General features: G+C 45.5%; 1 protein-coding gene across 9 annotated transcripts in view; it reads left to right on the plus strand.

The window, feature by feature from the left end:
* Positions 1-24,757, plus strand: part of LOC122380637 (protein MEMO1-like) — a 33,401-nt gene that overhangs the window by 2,593 nt on the left and 6,051 nt on the right. Inside the window, exons 1-3 of one of the 9 annotated variants that reach the window (XM_043363977.1) lie at positions 21,665-21,721; positions 23,976-24,060; positions 24,639-24,720. In XM_043363977.1, the coding sequence (XP_043219912.1) occupies positions 24,009-24,060; positions 24,639-24,720 (134 nt within the window). In that variant the 5' untranslated portion in view covers positions 21,665-21,721; positions 23,976-24,008. Of the gene's footprint in view, positions 1-21,664; positions 21,722-22,338; positions 22,541-23,975; positions 24,061-24,638; positions 24,721-24,757 lie in introns of those variants that run through there. The other 8 variants (XM_043363983.1, XM_043363982.1, XM_043363978.1 and 5 more) reach the window with 8 other exon arrangements.

The raw sequence follows: 24,757 nt of genomic DNA on the forward strand, positions 1-24,757 counted from the left end.
TCGGTATACTCTGAGGCGAGTCTTAAAGGGAACTGACTATAACTCCTAGATAAAGTCGAAGTGTTGATTTTTTTTTTCAGATCCATAACTAGTTACAGACCTTATTTTGACACAAATCGTGTACATCAAGCACAAAAGGACTTTGATGATGTTTGGTTGAAACAAAACACGATTTCTAGGATCGATATACGATGTTTAGGGCTTGTGCCCCTCTCAGGCTGGTCTTTGGCCTCGATCGGTCTATTATAGTCGATACTAGCCGTTTTCACGACGGCCATCTGGTACACATTTGGTGCACATCTGCCATCTGGTACAGATTAGGTGCAGATTTGGTCAAATCAGGTTCAGTGTGTCTCTTAGCAGCTATCAGCTAGGGTTGCACTAATTGCTTAAATGCCTGCTTTGACATATTATCAGAGGGCATCATCGATTAAAACACTGAAATAAATTCATAGAATGAAGATATTTGCTGTAAAAGAAATTAGGTGCAGATTTGGTCAAATCAGATGCCTTCGCCGGATAGCCCGTCGTGGAAACGGTTATTAGCCGTTTTCTCGACGGGTTAAATGGCGAATGCACGAAACGTAGCCAAATCTTACCAAATTTCTTTTGCAATAAATATTCTCATAGCATGAATTTATTTAAATGTTTTAAACGGACGTTATGTCTGATGATTTCATAAATAAGGTGTATAAGTAACTATTGCAACCCAAGCTCAAACTACTTAGGTAATAGATTGCTCGTGGAAGTTCCCGAAGACTGTCAAACTCCAACTCAAAGCTTGATGAAATTAGACAGGCTGAGAAAGAAACATAGCAAAGAACTTTCGTAAATCGTTAGGTACTATAGAATTGTCATAAAATCGTTAATCGGATACCGTTAGACGTTAAATCGTTACCTACCTGAATGGAAACGTTACCGTCAACAAACTGAAAATTTACGGAACTTTAATAAAATTCTAACATTAATTAATTGTGTCCACAAACGTTACAAACCAGAATTTATCAACACTATATCTCACATTTCGATTTAGCATTTGATTTAAATTACAGACGCAATATATTTTCAGGCGAATTTGGTCATGTAATGTAGGTAAGAGTTTTCTCGCCTATTGATTACGTTTATTTTATCGTTTTCAAAAGACATAATGTCGAGGGAGCGGCTCCAGTCTCTGGACCAGTTAGGGTGGCCTACGGGTATTTCTCTTCGTGAGGGTTGCGTGGAAAAGCTGTCAGATGACACCTCGTTCTTGAAAGGTGGATGGGGGCTAAAGCGTCACCGCTACCTCCCCCTTCTTCTGTTTCCGGTTAGTAGCAGAATCCTATCAGGAGAGCAAAAACAGGCAACAATGTAGCTATTTTTGATCGACTCACTGATAAAAACAGGCGTATCGTATCATTCCGTTCGGGCCCAAAAGCCGATAACCCGCGAGTTGCTGAGGGGGGGGGGGGGTGTTAAACGCCCCCACTTTTTTCGGCGCGCTATACATAAAAACGGCGCGCCGGAGGCGCGCCAAAATTTGGGTACCTGTAGGGAATTGATTGAAGTTTATTGTGACAAAGTTTCAAAAAAATCGGTCGGATTTTTTTTTTGAGATATCAAGGTTTTAGTGACATCATGATTTCTGAGTTTTCGACCAAAACGGCATATGTTTAAAAAAAAAAATCATATAAAATCACAAAATAAAGATACAGACATGCCGTAAACGCCATTAGCCTGCCAATACCTGCATGACCAATCAAATGGTTATCGTCGATTTTTGATTATCGTTCCGCATTTTCCAAAATCTTGAACTGAATCTTGACAATTTCTCGTGACTACTTCACAACCATGATACATGCATTTCTTAACCCATTTACGCCCTTCGTTGCGTTTTCGCAACGCAAGCAAGCGTCGACGTGATCGAAGCTTGAGAAGTGTGTAAAAGAGACTCACCGATGAGACAAGTTTCAGCGTGTGTAGCATGGTTGTGCGCATGATGCTACGCAGTTACAAGTCTGTGCGGCCGGTAAGTTACTGCCTAGAGCTCCCAGAGTGAAGTCGAAGGTTTTGTGAGTGATGACGTCACGAAAAACAAGATAAGTAGGCTAAGTGCTTAATAATATCGTAATGAAAATTGTGCAAACATATTCCGCAGAGTCCCTACAATAGCGTAGATATGCATTTTGTTAAGAAATAATGCTACAAAAAGGGTTTGTGACTATTTTCAAATATGACTACGGTCGCGTTGCGGGAACGCAACGAAGGGCACATGGGAAAGACAGCGGTGTTGCGAAAACGCAACGATTGGCACATTGGCAGGGTAGCGGAAGTATGAATATCAACAATAGACTTCACTCGTGATACGCTATGGGTTCTCTCTTTCTCTCCCCCATCTTCCTCCCTCTCCTCCTCGTTCCCCAACTCTCTCCCTCCCTCCCTCCCTCTCTCTCTCTCTCTCTCTCTCTCTCTCTCTCTCTCTCTCTCTCTCTCTCTCTCTCTCTCTCTCTCTCTCTCTCTCTCTCTCTCTCTCTCTCTCTTTCTTTCTCTCATTTTGTAGCTATGAGGCTGTAGCCGTGGAACATCTTCAATTAAGGGCCGACTTTTGGTCCCATTCTTTCCATTTCCATTTCCATGCAACGCCTATAGGGATAATGTTAAAATGGCAAAATCAAGAGGGCACGGTGCCCCGGTGCCCCCTCCCCCCGCTCCGCCGCCTATGTCATGAGGGACGTGTATAGGTATGTTAAGTGCAAGGTGCGTTCGCACGTAAAATGTTGCGACACATTTCATATTTGCTGGCTCAAACAGGCACAAACACTCCTTTCTTTTTCTCTCGCCGATTATCGGCCTCGGGCTGTTCGTTCACTAAGCAATGTGTTCCCATGCATCTGAAAATCGCATGGTAGGAAAAGGACCCATGCATCAAACAATCGGCGATGCTAACGGAGCTGAGAGATAATTAGGTCCTTTGGAAATTGGATCTACTATGTACATTGTGCATATAAAATGAATAACGGGGATGTATTCTGGTATCAGGCGACAGATAGGCATCGCCATTCTCTGGATAGAATCTGCTGACTACCAACAATTACAAAGATAACTGTACGTAACTGTACGTTAGAAAAGATAACTGAGGGTCGGAAAATAGTGGGCCCCCTCTGGGGGTAGCTGAGCCCTTCGGCAGGGGTAATGAGGGCGTCTGGGGAAAAATTGTTTTTAGGATTCATAACTCGCATAGATTCATAAGCTGCTTGATGTGGAGTATACGCTTGTTTTCTTACTTTGATAGGCTTTTATCTAATCAGACCATTTTTAGAGCTAGCAGGATTATTGGAATTAGGGGAGACATTTGTCTGAGCGGACACGGTTAATCGTAGACTGGAGACTGAGCCCAGCCAGTGGGCAGGCCACCCATGACCCACCCCCTTCCCCCTCCCAAGCACTCACTGCACCCGGCTACAGGCGCGCTCCTATGTGAGCTGCCAGATTGCGATATACGTTGCCGGTCCACACTGAAAAAAACTTACTCCCCATTTTCTAATTTTAGAATGCCAAAAAGCACTCCTGCAATCGAATAATTTTATGACCTGGCATAAGCGCCTAAAATGGGGAGTTTTGGGGAATAAAATTGGCGTATAGAATATATTTAGTATCCGAACGCTTATATTATTCGTGCTGGGGAGTAATTTTATGACGGAGGATAAAAGTATGCTATCTTTGGATAAAATTACCCCAGATGATAATTTTATTAACTTAATACTAAAATTACTCCCATTCGGGGAATAATATTGCCATGCCAAAAAGCACTCCTTTTTTCGATAATTTTACCCCGGAGTAACTCCCCGGTAAAATCAAGCCCCGGTGTAAAAGTACCACCCCTGATAATGCGGGGTGATGTGATAATATTATGACCAAGTGTAAAATAAGGAATGCATTTAAACAATGTATTGAAACACCAACAATTGATTAACGAATGGTACCTGAGTATCAGCAGGTACCTACATCTTAATTTGGACTCACTTCCAGTGATGGCGCATTGCGGCCGACAGGGACGTAATTTTGCTTCCTAGTTGAGAAGCGGCTTCTCAACTGGGAGACAAAACTTCGTCTCTGCCGGCCGCAATGCGAAATCACTGGAAAGACGTTCAAGGTCGCAACTCACAAGGGCGTTACGGTTAACACTGAGGCTAACGAATAACATCTGCGCACAGAACCACCGCCACGGATGGCAGATAAAACGAGCGTGTATGGTTAACACTGAGGCTAACGAATAACATCTCGCACAGAACCACCGCCACGGATGGCAGATAAAACGAGCGTGTATGGTTAACACTGAGGCTAACGAATAACATCTGCGCACAGAACCACCGCCACGGATGGCATATAAAACGAGCGTGATCTGGGCTATGAAAGACGTACTGAGACTCATTGGCGTACTGAGACCGCCGCAGCTGAATTAGTCATAATACAGAGGCTCCAGTAGTGTGAGCCACACGTTGCGAGTCACTTGAGCCACAGGTGAGCCACAAGTCACGAGTCACTTGAACCACAGGTGAGCCACAGGTCGCCAATCATTCGAAGTGGGCATCTCCGATGCTGGTTCTACACTACCTGGGTAACCTCCCACACCTTCTGTGATAAGCCAGATAGGTTTACATCGAATCCCACACTCCGGTAAAGAATCTCGAACAGGGCCCTGCAGGGCCCCGTGAACTTTGTGTAGAAGACAGCGTGGGCGGCCGTCATTAGGGCCACGCGGTCTCCAACCTGGTGGCCGGCAGTTGGCAGACCACCACACCGTCCACCGATAGTTCCTCACCTGCCTGACGAACCCCGTTTCTCGGATCCGCCAAGGTGCCAATCACTGAAAGAAAAACTACACCTGAAATTGGAATATTATTACGGTACACAAATCTCCACCCCTTTTAACTTCATTTTATGCCAGAGTAAAAGATGTTTGCATGGACAATGGGAGATTAATTCTGCCACCCGGTAGTAAGTAATATATCCTCGTAAGCTTAGAACTACACCCGTTGCGGAATAAAAGTACGGTACACAAATCTCCACCCCAAATCAATTCATTTTGCACCCCTAGGTAAAGGGTGTAAAGGGGCGTTAGGAAGAATTAAGCATGTAATTTACGATAATAATTTTACGCCCCAGTGCAATTTAAGCCAAAACAATTTCTACGCCTTGCGACATGGTGTAGAAATACCAGCGGGCTGCGAAGCTGAACGTGTACAATTTAAGTCAAGATGTAAAAATAGCTCACGTTATAATCCGCATACAAAACAAAAGTAAACGATAATAATTGTATGTTCTTTTCCAGAGGGAGTAAAAATACGACTGGGTAAATATACATCGCCAGCCATAACTATCCCCCAGCGTGATTGTATCTACTGTCGTCTTCTGAGCACTTTCGATAAAGTCAACTATGGTGCATCTCTCCAACGTGTTGTTTATTTAAAATAACTTGAAACGACAGATCACAGGTTGCTACAGATTGGTTCCTCCCAACACTGACTTCCCTGAGGATATCACAAGCTGCACAAATCACATTTTATTCACAGCACAGGTCATCAGGTCACAGTCACGTTTCATCACGTACTTTAAAAACAACTGAGCATTTCTTCGTGTAACGAGTATCGACACCAAACGTACGGTCTCTGAAATCAAAGCACAGGTGTACGAACTAGGAAAGCACTGACAACAAAAACTCCGTAAAAAAACTGACTGAGGCATTCTCAACTCACATCATCTTCAGTGCCTATAGGTACTGAAGATGTTTCACGGCACGACACTACAATGCGTTACGTGTATCGTGGTGCTGAGTTCCTATTGGAAACATCCACATAGTCGAACGCTCTCAATGTTGGAGCGTCCAAGTTTGTAGATGTTTCTATGGAAACTCAATACCGCGATACTAGTAGCGCACAGTAGTGCCGTGCCATGAACAGGGCCCTGCTCGGTCACCCGACCACTATCCACTGCACTGGTGCCTCTGAATCGGCAACAGTGGATTATACGAAGGATGGCATTCTCGGCCGCACTGAGAGGAATCGCGAACTTCATTACCCGTGCATATATGACCTAAAAAAAGATCATGCTGGGCCCTCTAAAAGGCAAATATAGCACAGCGTGCGCTGCAGCGAAGGCAGCCAGCATCTTCATCTCACTGTTTGGGAGACGATATTTCACATCGCTGACCAGGCACTGGGTTTCTGGGTGAACGGACACAGAGTTGCGCCCATCCTGCAGCTCCGAAATCGTCGTGCCGCCACCGATCACCAAGGTGGCCGCCAGGTCGTCATCTACCAAGATTGAAAGATAAAAAGAACTATTAACCACTGCAACCTTTAACTTAAGAACGACTTTGTATGTCAGGCCGTCCATCCGTCCGTCCATCCACCCATCAATGTAAATTGAAGGATGTAAAGAAATATTAAGCACTGTAATCTTTAAGAAAATAGCAATTTTGAATGTCGATCCTTAAAAATTGACAGATGAATCTATTAACCCGCGCATCGAGGGGGTTCTGAGCCAACTTAGAAGCGACGAGAGGGTGGATGACCGCCCCCAAAGATCTCAAGAACTAAGTAACTTCGCGAGAAGCGGCAAACGACATTCGAAAGCTCGTAATAAGGTCTATGAAAAAAGTACTTCGGTCATTTTTCGCTAGGGTTCAAAATGACGTCATCAGAGGTCATCGAAGGTCAAATTATGCGAGTAACCGTAAAAAGACCGACAACATTCAACAAACGACTCCGTAGCTCATGAACAGAAGAGATAAAAAGTCGTATAAAAAGGAATCTGATGGAAATAAGAATGACTTGAAATTTATTCCATTGACTTATAATGGGCAGGTAAAAAATTACCTATTCGTAGGTCATCGATATGCAATTCTGAGATATACGAGTTGTAGGTGCTCATCACCAAAATTATTTCTGTGAGTTTCAAGATCTGCTTTCAACAACGAGACAGCAAACTTCGAAGATTGTGTTTCGAGGTGAGGTCACTAACGTGGCCTGGTGGCCTGACTTTTTTAAGATATTAGCTAAAAATTTCCAGAGGGTGTGCGATATGGATGTATCAACAGTCGTGCCAAATCTCCTTTTTTATGCTATCTGACAAAACCTGAGGGGGGGGGCTCCCCCGTCGGTGCGCGGGTTAAGCACTGTAATCATAAGGCAAAGAACGATATTGTATGTCTGTCCGTGAAAACTGAAAGATATAACTAGTAAGCACTGTAACATTTAAGTACAGAGCGATATTGTATATGTCACGGACGGACGGACCGACAGACGAGACAGACGAAACAGACAAATGTAAAATATTGGGGGACACGTCCCCCGTCCCTCCCCCCTCCCCCCGGTGGCGGAGCCCATGGATGAGACAGGCGAGACGGACGGACGGACGGACGGACGGACGGACAGACGGACAGACGGACAATTGTCGTCAGTCATCATTAATGGTAGTTTAAAACTCACCTTCAACGGGTGTGGCGCCCTCCGGAGGCAGGAGTTGTGCGGTGTGGCACGCCTGTCGCGTCATTGAGGTGACTTTGTCCTAATGCCATTCTCGCCGGCGTGACCCACGACGAGAGCCAGGTCACCCCAAACCTGAAAGTAATACACAAAATAAATTAGCAACTTTTTCAGGCCAAGATTCTAGTACTTTTGTAAAACGTAGAGAAATAAAACCAGTATAACGCCTTTTGGGGCGACTAACGGAGCGAGCGAGAGGGTGGGCCTTGCACGTGCGAAATTGCGAGGGGGTACCTCCAACTGACTTGTGCACGGCACCCTACTAACCGGTCTCTAGCGATGTGCCAAATTTGAGCACAATCGGCCCAGCCGTTCTCGAGATCTGGAAGCGGCACCCTGCACGTGCGCACGTGCAAAATGGGTCCCGAATGACTTTTGCACGGCACCCTACTAACCGGTCCCTAACTGTGTATCAAATTTGAGCGCAATCGGTCCAGCCGTTCTCGAGATCTGAAAACGACCCCTGCACGTGCGCACGTGCAGCAGCACCCCAACTCTGGCACATGGATATGCAGTGCCTAGTGGGTGCCTACCTACATGCCAACTTTCAGCGCAATCGGCCAAGTGGTTACCGAGATATTGCAACAATTACAAAAGTGACACCTCTTCGTTTTGCACGTGGCACGTGCATAAGGGGTCACCCACATGCATCGGGAATAGTCCAATACTTGGTAGAAGGAATGAAGCTACCCTATAAAAATTACCGCGTGTAAATCGGTCAAGTGGTTGCTGAGATATAAGCCTCGCAAAAGCGTCCGCACGGCCGGCCGGCCGGCCGGCCGGCCGGCCGGCCGCTCATACTCAGAAATTTCCGTTAATCTAAGGAAAGACTCCGCTCGCTTCGCTCGCTCCGTAATTACTAAACATACCTAAACATATATTGATCAATCGACACATTGAACATTTGATGAAGTTACAGTTAACAACCTCAGTAGGTACTTAACTGATTTCTCAATTTGTCCTTGAGAACAAACTGAGAGGGTCAATTTGAGCTTCTGGAATCACTAATCAGAATGCCACGTATTGACACAAACAGCTAAGTGAGTGACGTTCATACAGACAGCAGCAAATCAATTTCATCAACTGCTACATCGAAACATTATCAAGTCAACTTACCCTCAAAGTTATTCGGAAATGGGTCCAGCACTAGTCAGTCATCACCACACCGAACGAACGCACCAGCACACTCGCACCTATCTCACTGTTTCAACCGCCAGAAGATCACTCGCAAGCGCCAGAAGTCTCCGTGGCTCCGGTCAGGAGCAGACACAAAAATAAAAATGGCGGAAACGGAAGGCTCGCGAGCCGCACGTGGACGCTATCGTAAAATAATGAGCATATGGGTGCAGAACTATCATGTTTAGGGTATTTTAAATCCTTGTCATAAAATAACACCATCCTCATCGAAACACACTTTACCAAGGATGCATATTTACACCATGATGAGGGTTGAATTATCAGCTGACAAATCAGAGTGCAAATTTATGCTATCAGATGGGTATTCTTATCCCACTTGAAGAAAATACACTATAGTAGTAATTTTACCATCCATCAATTAGAGGGGTAAATGTCTCAAAAGTTAGAATTGCACTATGAGTGTTAAACTGGATTGAATTAACCCCCAAGAATACGCTCGTGATAGAGTACATTCGCACCGGAGCATTATTTTATTCTCCATATGCGTCGAACAAGGGTATAAATATTCTTGATTTCGGTGTAATGGCGGTATATAATAATCAAATTCAAATTACCAAGGTGTACTTTTCTTTCAGTGCATGGTTGTTCCACAACCATAGGCAAGTAGAGCTAGCAGCTCGTCGTCTGCCGTGAAAAAGAATATTGCAGTCAGTTGGCATCAATGCATATCGTACAAATAAACGTAAAGGAAACCTAGGAGATAAACAAGGAACCGCGTTCGTACAGTAGCTGGCTATGCCATCTACAGTATCTGGAGACGATTCTTCGCTTCTTCCTGATTTCTTTTCACTCTCAAAATCGTAGTACGATGCGTAGTACGTTTGCGTAGTGCGATACACTCTTACAACTAAACGTGGTGCATAATTACAAAATAATTATACGTCGTTAAAATATTTCAGTGAAATAAGAAATTAGTACCCGATGTTCCGCTGTAATGGTTAAGTATGGAGTGCAAGTAGGTATCAAACTGCATGTAACTGTGGTATATTTGGAGACAATAAAGACAACCATGAATGGAGACAACCTGAATGGAGACAACCATGACTTTTCAATATCACTAGAGTTAAACAACACTTTTTGACTAATAGCAAAACCAACGACGATTGGCTGTCCAAAGGTGAGGTACAACATGTTGTCCCGCCCGTCGTTAAAGTGCCACCTTTTTACGGTTTTCGGTTTAAAACGGTTTTCAGTAGACCTGACCCACCTATGACCTACCCTGAAGCTCGCTTCCCGAAATTCGTCCTAGTTTTCGAGATATCCGCATTCGAACTTCACATTGATGCCATCACAAAAAGTGCGGGAGATGGGATTTTAACATGGTAATGTTACATTCCCATATTCCACACATTTATGATGGCTTTAATCTGAAGTCCAATCGCGGATATCTTGAAAACTAGGCCGAATTTCGGGAAACAGACTTCAGGGTAGGTCATAGGTGGGTTAGGTCTAGTGAAAACCGCTTTGTGTAAAAAAGGTGGCAGTCTTCCTTTAACCCGCGCCCTGATGGGGGGGGCCATTTTGGCCCCCCCTGTGGTTTTTCTTAAATAGCGAGAAAACGGCGGCGCGCAGCGCCGCCAAATTTTGGGTACCTTACCGGGCATCAATTTGACACCTTCACACAAAATTTCAAGTCACAGGTCACCTCAGGTCAGGAGTTATTGAGGTCAAACTGAGGTCATGTTCGAGCAAAAATGAGCAAAAAACATGACATCTTGAAACGCTCACCAATTCTACAGTTAACAAGCAATTTTAAAGTTCTTTATGTGGTTGTGTAGAGAAAAAACGGCGCTACAAAACTGCTATCTCGGATTTTCGAAATTTTGGGATTTTGACCCCCAAAAATCAAAATAATTGATTTTTTTAGAAAAACTCAAAAAATTTCCAAATTTTTTCGAATTTCGAAAAAAACGGAATATATGTGATAGTGCCTACGCTCTTCGATATACATACCAAATTTTAGATCGATACCTCTTTTTTTGGCGAAGTTATAGCAAAAAAACTGTTAAAAATTGATGACGTCAAATTTTTTAACTCAATTTTTAGCAATTCTAGACCTCGTAGCGCAAAACGGAGACCACCATTGAACTCCCCGTGACGAGCTGCATCGAATCGATACCCATTTTATGCAAAAATATCAACTTTGAAATTTGACCTAATTTGACCTGACCTTGACCTGACCTTGACCTGACCTTGACCAAAACGTGACCTAAGCTGGCCCTAAAGTCTGTCTGACCCACATAATCGCATTTGTCATGTAAAATGGACCATAAAACATGTATCACACGCCACTTTCATATTGTGACCCCCCCAGTGACCTGACCTCTGTGACCTGACCTGGTATCAGTGACCTCAACTAGCAAAATATGTGTTTGAAGAACATTTCTCCACCGATGATTTTCAATGAAATGCATTTTACTCGATTTTACAACGCATTTCTTGAAATGCCTGTAAACGGTGAAAATTCGACCTTTGACCTGACCTGTGACGTCATCGGTTTGACCGAGGTCAATGAAATTGGGTCACAAGGTAGTTCCCCGTTGGGGCTATCCAACACCGTTTACCGCTTGTCGCTATGTTGCGTGGTTCTCGAGATCTGAGGGGGGGGCCAAAATGGCCCCCCCATCAGACCGCGTTGCTCGGCAGACCCCATCTGGGCGCGGGTTAAAGGGACTATCCCACCTTCTAAAATGTTGTTAAAACCAGTGAAATTGTGCCCGACTTTATAGATTGGATGACCAGGAACACGGTTCTGGCATTTATTTTTCATTAAACATTTTAGGCTTCCCATATTCCAAACACAAACTTTCAAATATGTGACGTCACAGCCCAAAATTACCTCCTTCCCCAGGCCACATTTCTGTCATAAAGCTGATGCTTTTTACTCTGTAGGCACCACAACAAAGTTCAGACCAAGTTTTAAGCGATTTTTCAACGAACAAACCCATTTAAATCAGAATGACTAAACGAGGTGACGTCACACTAACGGTCGCTCCATGTTGAAGATAGGGCCTTGTACAAGGCCCATTTTCAAATGAAGGGAACGAATTTCTTCAACACCAAGAGGCCGCGGGGGTTGCAACCTAGATAGATAGTGGTTTCTGAACCTCGCCGCAAACTTGGCTATCTCAACTCAAACCCCATGTTAAAGGTGGGATAGTCCCTTTAACCCGCGCGGGGCTGGGGTCTCCAGCCGAACGCGCGGGGCTGGGGGGGGTAAATTTTACCCCCCCCCCCCCTGTTATCTCCCGAACTAATGGTCCGATTTGGAAAATTCAAACGCCAATCGAAAGCTCTCATCACGAACTACTAAAAACATGTACTTAATTTAAAGTTTGAGGTCAAGGTCAAGGTCAGGTCAAGGGTACAAATTGCAAGTTTCTACAGTATCGGCCTTGCACCGTAGTTGCCGAAGAATGGAGTCATGGACTGAGACTGATCGCCCAAAACGTGTTCTTAGGCTACCAAGACAATATTCGTTGCATACAATATCATTCAGAGGTCAAGGTCAAGGTCAGGTCAGGTCAGGTCAGGTCACCAAAAAATAAAATATAGAAAAGGGCATGTGCGACACATGTTTTATGGGTCATTTTACTCATAGAATTCAATAGGCACACTCAATAAGTGATATGGACCACCTCTGGATGAATTTCAGGTCGAGGTCAGGTCAAGGTCAGGTCAAGTGAGGTCAAATTTTGAAGTTGGTTGTTAAGGCCTAAAAAGGTGTCTATCTGATGCAGTTTTTCACGGCGAATCGAATGGTGCTACTTTTGTTTCCGTACGAGGTCTAGAACTTCCAAAAAAAGTCATTTTCAAAAATTTTTGTGTGTCGTGACGTCATAAAATTTTGAATAACTTCCACATTTTTTAACCGATTCTTCTAAAATTTGGTATGTAGGTGCACATAGACCACTTCTCTGACATATATTCCGGTTTTTTCGCTAGACTCAAAATTTTGGATTTTATAATGATTTTCCCAAAAAAGTCAGTTTTTTGAAAAAAAAAAAATTAACCAAAATCCAAAATTTTCAAAAAACCGAGATAGCCATTTGATAGACAAAGTAAAATTACGTATAACCTTTTTGTTACGTCTTGATTCCTTTAAAAATGAAGATGTTAGCGGCGTTTGAACTTTTGCCGTTTTTGAGGCGAAAATGGCGAACATGACGTCACTAAAACGTCAATTTCTCAAAAATTTTCCGACGGATTTCGCTCAAATTTTCAGGGAACGTGTCAAATTGATGTACGAAAAGGTACTGAAAGTTTGGCGGCGCTGCGCGCCGCCGTTTTTGAGATATCGCAAGAATTCGCGAGGGGGGGTAAAATTTACCCCCCCCCCAGCCCCGCGCGGGTTAAGCAAAAAAAAAAAAATCATCAAGAAAATAAACAGTTGTCCTGCCCTCTGCTATTAATGTATTACGCTATTGGGATATGTGAAACGTCATTTCTCCATCGTGCAGGAAGAAGCATGCGTGGGAAATACCTTCCTACACTTGGCCTTGGCTAATGTTTTGGCCTGACCTCGTATTTATCGAAAATACCTCGGGCCTAACTTTACATTCGCTAAAAAAAATCAGTCAGATCTAAACATTATTCCAGCCCTGGCCAGGAATATATTGTCTACGATGATCGGCTCGAGCCCAGTTATATAGAAGAAGAGTATCCCCCCCCCCCCGGCATGATGTGTTGCTAGCGGAACACCTCATCCGAAAAGGTGTGCTTGTGCCCGTTCAAAACTCACCGTCTTTGTCGGCCGACTCCACGTTTATCATCGTCTGGGCATACGAGTACTTCTTCGCGGTATGTCTGATTTTGTGCAGGACATGCTCCTTCACGTCCTCCTCGAGCCCCATGATCATTCCCAAGTCAGTCTACACCTGGAAACATCGCAAAATCACATTAATGAATCAGAGCCTATTTTAAGGGAATTTAACTGGGGGGGCAACCTGGAAAATTGTCTTTAATAATCCATTAACCCTCGCCCGTATTGGTGTTTCCAGTAGCGAGCGTATAGGGGGGGGAGGGGGGGTCCGTTGGACCCTCCCCCTTGCCGTTTCGCCCCTGATCGAGCTAGAGCTTCGCGGAAAAAAACGACCGTGTTGCCCGTGATGAAAGGAAGCCGATTATACCCAATTTTAAGGTCCTAGGTCATCAGTTGACCTTCCAGGTCAGGTCATTGACCCAAAAGCCGGGAAAATCGGGACCTGTTAGAGCGTCGTAAAGAGTGGCTGCTATGGTTTTTCGGGGTGCTGATCACGAATATCATGTTAGTTATGATCATAGATGATGTCTTCATGCATTTAGGCCAGGTCAGGTCAGGTCAGGTCAACCAGTAAGGGTTTTGCCGGGTATTCGTAGTAGGTGGCAACCGCCTCTGACAGCTTCGTAACATGTTACGAAGGCACCAAAACTACTTCGTAAATGGTCAAATGGTTGCTTAATTCGAATTCAGCTCCAAAAACTAGCCTAGAAACATATAAAACTCGAAAATGTGAACCGAGGTCATCAAAGGTAAATGATCTGACCTGACCTTCCGGTGATCTTGACACCCACCCTAATGCATGGGAGCAACATCATATCCCATGTTTGAACGTTTGAAACCACGAAAAGACTGCAAACGCGCGGCTAATGCGAGGCGACATACGCCGAATCGCGACCTCGGCCAAACATGGTGCCATGGTGCTAGGCCGCCGGTGCATCTGAAAGAACTGTGGTGCCCCTGACAAGCCTGAAGTTCCAACGACAGGCCCGTGGTGCCCCTGACAGGCCCATGATGCCTTTGCGAGGCCGGTGGTGTCCACGTGAGGCCGGTGGTGCCCCTGGGCCCTGACAGGACTGTGGTGCTCCTGACAAGCCTGGAGTGTCCCCGACAGGCACGTGGTGCCACTAACAGGCCCAAGGTGTCCCAGTCCCTGCGAGGCCGGTGGTGTCCCTGCCAGGCATGTGGTGTCCATACTAGGCCTCTGGTGCCCCTGACAGGTCCGTGGCGCCCTTGCTAGGCCTATGGTGCCTCTGGCAGGCCTATGGTTCCCCTGGCGGGCCTGTGGTGGTACCCCTGACAGGCCCAAGGTGGTGTCCCTGCGAGGCCGTTGGGGCCCCTGGCAGGTCTGTGGTGCCCCTGGCAGACCTATGGTGCTCTTGCTAGGTTGATGGTGCTCCCAACAGGCCTGTGGTGCCCCTGGCAGGCCTGTGGTGTCCCCGGGCCCCAAGAGGGTGGGGGGTCATGAGCATGACCCATATGACCCACCCTTAGATACACCACTGGTCATTACTTACAGACTGACTCATTTGACATCCATTGCAAAACAAGTCACAGTAGTTACGTAGTATGTTTGTCACCCTGTTCCTTTATGCCCATTTTTATAGTGGGCAAATCTCGACGACTAGGGGGGCAATTCTGTTGAGTGCGGGGGCATTTGCCCCCCCAGTTAACATGTTAAAATAGGCCCTGTAATGAATGGAATTAACATCAAGCAGCATCAAGTGAACATTATATCATTGTGGAAGGTCAGGTCAGGTAAGGTCAGGTCAGGTCAGACAAGGGAGCCCAGTTCTGACTCTCGGGCGGGCGCAGACTCAGAGCCGACTGCAGCGCGTGGGGTAACCGGTCAGATGACCCCGCGGGCGGCGACGGCGGCGACGGCAGGAGGCAGAAAGTTGCGCTATCATGCCATACCTAGGTATTTGGAGCATTTCCATACAGTGTCCCTGAGTGAGATGCTTATATTGTTACTTACACTGTGAGTTGCATGGTTTAAAAAATATCACAAAATCTATAACTTATGAGCTCTACATAACAATCTTGATCACAACTTGACCTAAATCAGGGTAATTGACATGGCTGTTTCCCCTGGTTTCAATGGCCTTGAGCATGTCATGGGTGACAATTTGTCTTCCAGAATTTCATCATCGCGGAAATCTTCGTCCGCAAATCTACGTCAACGCATTTCTTGGATTGTATGGTCATACTACGGATTACTGTAAAGTCATACTAACAAAACACAAAGTATACAGTAATTTCAGCTTACCTTCGAGGACTGGGACGCTTGCTCGGTTCTCTGACAGAAGGCCTTGGTTCTGACGACTTGAGCACAATGGCGGTCGCGAATGGTCGCGAACTGCAGAGACATTCCGAAAATATTATTCTTGGAATAATACTGTGCTGGACGAATAGATTAATCACTTTTAGATTAGTTATGTCACAACGGAATAGGATTATCAAGAAAGTGATACAGTATTGCTTGAAATACGCTCCCGAATACTCCCGAAGAATAATGTTAGTAATGCTACCACATAATATTACTCCATGGTTATAAAATTATTGTCCGGACATGATAGTTTTATCACGAAGGACGTAATTTTTACACCTACATGAGAATAGTTTTATTCTGTCGCGTCAATTTATCACCCGTAATGGAGTATAAAAATTACCCTAAATACTCCACAGCGGTTTATTTTTATGCAGTTTTGATAAAAGTACTCTAGCTGTCAAATTTATTACCATCTAATGGGAGTTCAGCACAAATATATTCCAATGACCTTGTTTATCACTGTGAAATAAGCTAAAATTACCCCATGCCTCTTTGAGACTGATATAAATTTATAACCCGAAAGAATAAAAAGGACACGTGATAAAATTAGAAGATAAAATTAGCACTTGCTAAAACACAAAAGAGATGATTATAGTACCAGGTTTAAGAATAACTTTCAAAAACGCCCTTAATGCAATGCAGAGAGTAAGAATACGCTACAAAACATAATCATTATATGCCATTGGTGCGTGATTATTCGCCAAACTGGAGTGGAAAAACTCCAAAAATAACTCTCTAGGTGTAAGTTTTTTTCAGTGCAGCCCGGAACAGGGGGTTGAGGCGTGGAGGAGGATTCAACTATCCGGAAGATGGGAAGGACGGATTGACATCGAATCACCATTCTGTCCTGGCATTGTCTCGAGAAAGAGGTTACACGTGAAGGTCGCTGAGAGTGGGGCTATGACAATTTTGGATTAGGTGTAAACATGATAAGCTGGGAGTCGATTTGTTGTGATGCGCTACGCCTTACGCGGGCAATTTGTTAGAGCCGGATCGGTCCTTTTTTTCTTTTTGCTGAGAGTGGGTACGACTAACCTGCAATGGAATTTAACTTTACTCCTAGGAGGGTGGTTAAGAATGATTGCGGATATACGCGCATACGTGAGGCACTGGTTTACTCCCAATCCTCCGTTTAATTGTATTCAGTGTGGGGTCTGATAGGTGGGGGAAATGGCACTGTCTAGCTTCCAAAAAGAAAGCACCACCCTGGATACGTGTCGACCACAACTTTAAAGGGACCCTCCCACCTTAACATTAGTTTTGAGTTGAGATAGCCAAATTGGTGGCCATGGCCTGAAAATACCGGTTTGGGCATTCACAACATCGAAAAATGCTTTAATTCGGAGATATGGAATTTCAAACTTGCAGTTTTCGGATTCTAAGGGGCTAATGCATTGGTATGCCCCCTTAGAATTTGTGACGTCAGCGGAGATCTAACGATTTTTAAATCTTTTACTAAAACGTTTGGCAGCACGCGGTGGTATATGCTGCTTTGCGCGCAACAAATGCCGCACTTTCAAATAAAGTCGCTAGGAACAGCGGAGATCCCAAAAGTAAACAAAAGTAAAAGTCTAATAACTATCTTGAAAACCGGTGAATATTTTTCGATGAAATTTGGTAGATATTCATTTTTGCTCTTTCTGAACCGAGCGACATCACTTTCATGCCAATTCATTAACTTTTTTGAAGGTGGGAGGGTCCCTTTAAATGAACAGCAAGGACAAAGTAAATGGTTGATAATGACCGTGTTGCCATCTCCCCGTTCGCGAATCATGAAGTTATGCTTCATCACTGAGGCTCTTAGGCGGGTTATAGAGCATGACAGGATGTGGGTTCCGCATTTTCAAGCAATAGTTGTCGACGGTTGATTGATGTTTTGTCAAAACATATTAGCATATACGGCCATTCAGTGTACTTTATGTCCGTCTGATGTGCCCGTCGTTGCGTTTTCGCAACGCTGATGGCGCCCGGTGTGCCCTTCGTTGCGATTTCGCAACGCATGTTTTTTACGTTTTTCTCGAAAAACTTTTGCTGCAGGTAAAAATTATTTTCGATTCCATGTAAGGCCCTGGTAGGAGCATGACATATTTTGATTTCGTCGATTTTCATGATGGTCAATATTCCTGGGCATAAATGGGTTAAATTGAGCTTTTTGAACCAGTCACGTACATATATGATAAAACGAATGTCACCATCGTGTTCCACGCCCAAAATTACCTAAAAAACATGTGTCACAGGCTGCGAAAGTTTTGATTTTCGGGGATACCTACCTAGGCATGATTGACCTGACCTTGACCCTAACCTATGCTTGACTGACCCCTACATGGATCTGACACTCTTGTAGGCTTGTGCACCGTTTTTACAGAGTTTATGACGAGAGACGCTCCCCATTGCGAGGTTCTGAAGTTCATGCTACTGAAAGCCCGATTTCAGGTGTTTGACCTGACCTTGACCCGACCTGTGACCTCAAAATTCAACTTTAAAGTACTCATCTGAAGCGTCTCGTCGCGTTCTCTCGTTTGCCGCCTCGTGCGTTTCGCTGCGCCTATTGGTTCTCGAGTTATCGGCTGGGGGCGTTACACGCCCCCCCCCCCCAGCAAACGGCGGGTGGCGAAATACCCCAGCAACTGCCGGGTTAATGTAAAAAAATCTTAGGAAATCTTAAAACGAACGTTCTTCTATCCATGAGAGGAGTCCTTGAATCATTCCTATGTGGCACTGCTTATAGCTAATCTGTAGAAAATGTCGATCTATGCCTATTAATCAACAGCCTAGGTTGCTGACACACTTGTTCTCAGTTCCAGCGAGGAGCTGGGTGCGGTTGCCGCCACCGTTTGCTGGCAGCTGGGGTGAAAGCAGCAGCCCGGCGCCGAGGTCTCATGACCTCCGAGAACGTCACCATACCCGGCGCGGCCGGCGAGCCGGGCAGCTCCAGTACGGCGCCGCCAACAGAGCAGCCTGACGACGGCCCGGGGGCGCTCTCGGACGTGTGTCGGGCGGCGGTGACGGCAGCGCTGGCCAACTGCTCGGCGCCGGAGCCCGGCCTGCTGCCCGTCTGTCCCTCCTCGGAGGCCGGTCGGACGGCCTCCATCCTGGCCGCCCTCAGCCTTCTCATGCTGCTGGTCCTCTCGATGGCGTTCGGCGTGGGGTTCAACATGCTCGCCGTACTGACGCTGTCCGGCTTCCGCCATCTCCGGACCCTGTGCAATCGACTGGTGCTCTACATCTGCATCTACGACACGGGAATGTCCATCATCTATCCGTTGCTACATCTGATGCACGCCGTGAAACCATACCACGGCCTCAGGACTACCACCGCGAGCACGTTGTACACGTTCAACTGCGTGTCGCGCCGCTTCATCGTCGAGCTCTGCTTCAACATCAAGATGAGCTTCATCGTGACGATAGCGCTGCTGCGCTACCTGTACGTGTGCCGGAACAGGGAGCTGCAGACGACGCCGTCGGACACGCTGATGGCCGTGCTGCCGGGAGCCGTGCTCAGTGTCTGTCTGACGGCCATCACGCAGCTGCAGCTGACCAACTACTGCTCGCACGCCTACGCCGTCACCGCCGACGGCTGGTTCATCGTCTCCCGGCCATACACCTTCAGCCCCCATCATTCTCCGTGCCTCAACATTGTGCGCACGACGATCGCCCTCGGCTGCCTGGCTACAGTGGCGTTCTCGTATGGTTCTATTGCCGTGAAGGCGGTGAAAACTCGGCTGCGGATTCGTCGCACACTCCGTCTTCAGGCGCAGGCAAGGCGGGCGATCAGCGCAGCGTCAGCAGCCTCGATGCAAGGCGCAGAATCGGCTGGACCTAAACCGGCTAAACCACTGCATTGTGTACAAACCAAGCGCGAGACGGACAATGCCGCGGAAACGTCTTTTATGTCGAACGTCGCCAGAAAATGCGACGCCGGGCGTGAATCAGCTGGAGGCGATTCTGATGAGCTGGAGAACGTGTCTCATGTAGAGCTTCACACACAGCTAGACTGTACAACGCGTCATACTGAGCGTGGTGCGGGTGCCAACAGAAACGCTGGAGATGAAGACTTACGGGGAGAGGACACAAAAAATGGTGCGATCAGCTACCCCGCTCCCAATAGCCATATCGAAGAAAGCTGCCCAAAAATTACTGTTACCACCGAAATCGCCGTCCATGATTCTGCACCAAACATCGATAATCAAACTTCCCGTTCAACAGGGTCACTCGAACTACCTGAAGTGCAAGGCCCTCCTAGAGATGGAAATGCATCAGAAAAGGAAACAATGACGGCATTATCTTCAGGCGAGCATTCACAGGGTGACACTGCAGAAGACTCATACGAATACGACACATCAAAATCTGAGAGACATGAGTCTTTAGTCAAAAGCCTCGATGAAGGTGTCGATAGCGTCGAGGAGGACGCCGATAACATGGAGGATGCCGAAACACTCGAAGTGTTGAATTGCATGGAAGTGACTGGCTATCCGAAGGAAAACGAAGGAAGTGATGATATAAACTGCATTGAGCTCTCAACATATCCACATCAGCCCACGAATGGTTCTAGGGACACTGCAGCAGCCAGCAATGTAACCCAATCGCTACCGACGAGGCCAGGTGGCACCAAATCACCCGGTGGCTCCAGTTCTGACGAAATAATCACCGCTGAGAGACCAGCAACACGCCAAGCATGGACGACAATCAGCAACATGACATCGGCCGCCCATCGTTTAGGGGTTGAAGACCTGTACCTCCGCCCCCAGCCCCTAAGTCCCTCTGCGCTGCTGGCCGTTCCCCCTAGAGTGCCTCCTGGGGCGACCCGCCGACCGCGTCACGGCGAGTCGCCGACGACGGTGGCGGCACCGCGCGTCCGTCCGCCGCGCTACGACGTGCTGTCGACAGTGGCGCTGGTGGCGCACCTGGCGCTGTTCCTGTTCAGCTTCCTGCTGCCGATCCTGCTGGTGACGCACCGGCGCGGTCAGCCCAGCTGCGTGGAGATGCCGGACGCGCACGAGCTCCGTGACGTGCTGGTGGTGCTGATGGTGTTCGTGCAGACCAGCCTGCTCACACCCGTGGTGCTCCTCTTCAGCCAGGCGTTCCGAGATGCGGCCAACATCCAGCTAGCGCGCATCGCCGCGCGTTTCTTCTGCGGCCGCTGAGCCACAATGTCTGCACAAAATCTGCAGTCTGCAACTCTATGAAGGGCACCAAACATAAATACCCCTCCCAAAAGACCTTTCCAAAAGACCCTCCCAAAAGACCCTCCTGCTAGCCCAGAGGACACGGTGCCCGACTGGTGACGCATAGGTATATGCGGTGGCCGGACTGAACACCCTACCGGCGTGGTGGACCAGGCGGGGGAGAATTCGATCTCGATCCGTGGGTCCGTGTCTGTGATAACTGATATCCAACTAAGATGGGCGCCGGGCGGTTGTTGGAAATGGGAATCCAATGGGCGAGCCTCTTGAAAATGTTAATTTCTTCAGTTTTTCGTCTGGAAGCTACATGGTTGACGTTAGGTCAAATCTTGATAATTGTTTGGATTGAGCCTTAAAAGGGCTATCGAATACGTTGCGCTGTATCTCCATTCGTTCCTGAATTAGGTATGTGCGGCTTTGCCGAAAACTGTTACCTAAAAACTAAAAAGGATCGAAATTTGATCTTTGATGAGTCCCTGGTAACCTGATCTTGAGCGACCTGAAATTTTCACATTGGTAGTTACCCCTAGGTGTGTCAAAAATTATGTATTTATGTTCCTCTCCACAAACGTTTTTTATAATCTATGGACTGCGAAAACACAGGGCTTGACAGTTGACACACCCGGCCCGGCGTGGTTAAATTCAAATTCGTATACGATGCCAGTTTCACGGACTTCACTGCCAAGAATTTATTACGTCATCAGTTCGACAGTCAAGGACCAAGGTATTTTTATGCTTAGTATATGAGTTATGACTAGCCCAGGCCCATGACACTCCATATGACAGGCCCATGTCACTCCACTTTTGATGACATCATATGGGGGCCTCAGGACAATAATGGCGCGGCGCGCCACAATCGCTTCAAAGCTACTTGCCAACAGTTGCCATTTTTGAAAATATTATTTTGAAATAAAGTTCCAAGTAATAAAAACATTGTAATAAAGTTGTTGAATAAATCGATACCATATCTAAAAACTTACTGAAAAATGATTTATTCATAGTAAAAATATAAGCTCGATGCGTTTTTACGTTGCTTTCCTTCAACTGCAGAGGGTTTTTAAATCGTCTATATCTTCAAAACCGGCCATTTCTTAGCATATTGCTGCTTTTTTTTATCGCTAGAAAATTAGTTGGACTTTCCAATGACATCAATGGTTGAGCGATATGTGTAGAGTGTCACCAACAATCTTCAAATGAAGTTAGTCATTTTTACGTTGTAAAGGAATGGAGTACCCCTATCGAGCATCAGGGGTGACGTCACTCAGGATCTGTCTCTGATTGGTCGGCGGGAGAGTGACTGTACCTTCTATAGATGGCCTTGGACTAGCCTTGAGAACTGCTGTCTGTTTTGTTTTTGTGTGTCTTGTGTGGGGGAGTGTGTGGCTCTCGTTTTCCTTTGTTCGCGGTGAATCAGTCAGAGTCATCTTGTATTTGGATAACGTTAGGAAAACTGTGTATGTACAAATTATGTTTTTTGATTGAGGTTTATCGAAGCAAGCTAAAGGCGTCGACACCACCGTGATTCAAAGCCCCATCATAGAAAGTAAACAATGAAATTGAAGACATACCATAGGGCCTTGGAGATAGCTTGAGCTGGCTTTCCTTTGTGTAATAGGTTTTTCAACAGCTCCTTTTCAGTTAGCAACATTACAGGGGAATGATCAAGACCTTGACCGCTGAAGAACTTGATTTGTGATATCGCAGGTCATTGAGAAATGAGAAACCTACACTTTTGTGACATCTGAGTGCCCCTTTGGCTTCATGCTAGAAATTATAAATTTGTGCACATTTTACGAACCAAAATCAAATTTGAACACTTTGGAATAGAACTGAATGCCTGGAGAAATACACAACATAAATAATATTCTTTGGTGTAACTAAGAGCGTCTAATTATTACCGATGCTCATGAAAATAGGTTGCTGTAGCATAGCATCACTTCACCCATGGCATATGTGAAATCAGGAACACAAACACTGGCAAAAATAACCAAATTTGGTCAGATGGCAACTTTTTGTCTTATTTATGTTGATCGACGACAATTGTTGAGAGTTTGTTGCTGTCCTTTTTCTGTAGTGCATATCATTTGTATCTATCATGCCGCAACATCATTTTTAAGCCAGGTCTCTCATCCTTTGCTGCTTAAAGGAAATATACCACCATCCTGGAATCTGTTTTTTTGTGTGCTAAAGTTTTGTAATTTTTATGCTCAAGATAATAAGAAAGTTAACATATACAAAAGGAAATTATGTCTATTTTCATATAGGAAGAACTATATTTCACCTAAACAGTGGTGGTGATAGGTAGCTTATTATGTGCTTATCAATCATGTTGCATAGTTTAAAACCAGCTGCATGCTGATTGGCTGATGCAGCAAGCCTCTGTGACTGGTGACAGGTGGCTGCATTCTTGGCAGTTGGAATTCCTCTACAAGTGACACATTCCTGAACAAACAAGGCACCCTTTTTGGAATGAGAAATTGAATATCTTTACCTAGGGTGATCATTGGGGAGTAAAAGCTCCTGATTTGTGCTTGTCTCAGCTCAAGCTACAAAACTACTATTCCAGCTCAAGTCCCATGTTAAAATTGCTTTTTTACTCCAATTAGAAAGCTGCATAGTTGAAATCATAAGCAATGATAGCCAGACAATGTTTTCTGAGTGTGCTTGCCTGTGTCATTCGTTTTTAAGGTTAACCTTGTAGCTGACGTCCATTGTGAATTCTTTTTCCTTGCATGCTGAATGAGACTGTAACCAAATTTTAAATCATTGACAAGCTTCATTGGCATAGTGCATGCAGTTCTGAGTGATAAAGACGTGCACTCACACCTGTTTAGTCATTGCCACATTTTTTTACATTGCGTGAAATCAATGTTAGGCTTACATGGATTACTAGTTTTGTTTTTGCGACATTATTTTGCTGACTCATTATTTATTTGCTTTTCCATTTCCTTCTTATACAAAGGTTGTTTTAATTGCAGGTGCTTGTTAAAGTTCTCAAAATAGGAACCAGGATGTCTTCTATAAGGAAGGCAACCCATGCAGGAAGCTGGTACTCAAACTCAGGTAAGTGAGTTCTTCTCACAAAATGTTAGCCTCTGCCATTCTGACTGACTCAGGATGTTTCAATGAACTAAATGTAGATGGCATTGCCCAAGACTAATGCTCAATGTTCATTGTTCAACCTTTGCATTTTCTTCAGTCTATTTTGCTGCTACTTCAATGTTGCAGTAGTTTGTAAGCCAACACTGATGTTTGTTGAACGTTCATTGTGACAATTATGACTAGATAAGTGAAACTTTTTTAAATATAAAGGTACTGTATTATAGAAAGCCTTCGCAAACGCGTTTCGATTATATCATCTTCAGTGCTAGCTTCCCATAATACAAAAAGAAAATGGTACAAAAGTTCACAACACATCGCAAATACACACGCTGCAATTTTTTCTCACAATATCACGGGTAGAATGTTTTTATATACTTCTGGAATGCAAGACCGCAAATCGCCCCTCCTAAGGTGTAAAAAATCATCATCATGATTTATCACAAACTGATGTTTGTGATAAATCATCGGTGATGGAGGGACACAGAATATGGCAGTCAGTGCAGCTCAGAGAAACTGTAATGGTGCCTTATCTGTCACAGAGCGGGAGCTGGGTGGCCAGCTGGAGCGGTGGCTGGATGCCGCCGAACTCTCCCACGGACCGGCGCGGGCCATCATCGCGCCGTGAGTACGGAGTAGAACAGAGTACCTGCGCTGCCGT

Source organism: Amphibalanus amphitrite, unplaced genomic scaffold, assembly GCF_019059575.1.
Source record: "Amphibalanus amphitrite isolate SeventyFive unplaced genomic scaffold, NRLGWU_Aamphi_draft 000102F_arrow, whole genome shotgun sequence".
NCBI lineage: Eukaryota > Metazoa > Arthropoda > Thecostraca > Balanomorpha > Balanidae > Amphibalanus > Amphibalanus amphitrite.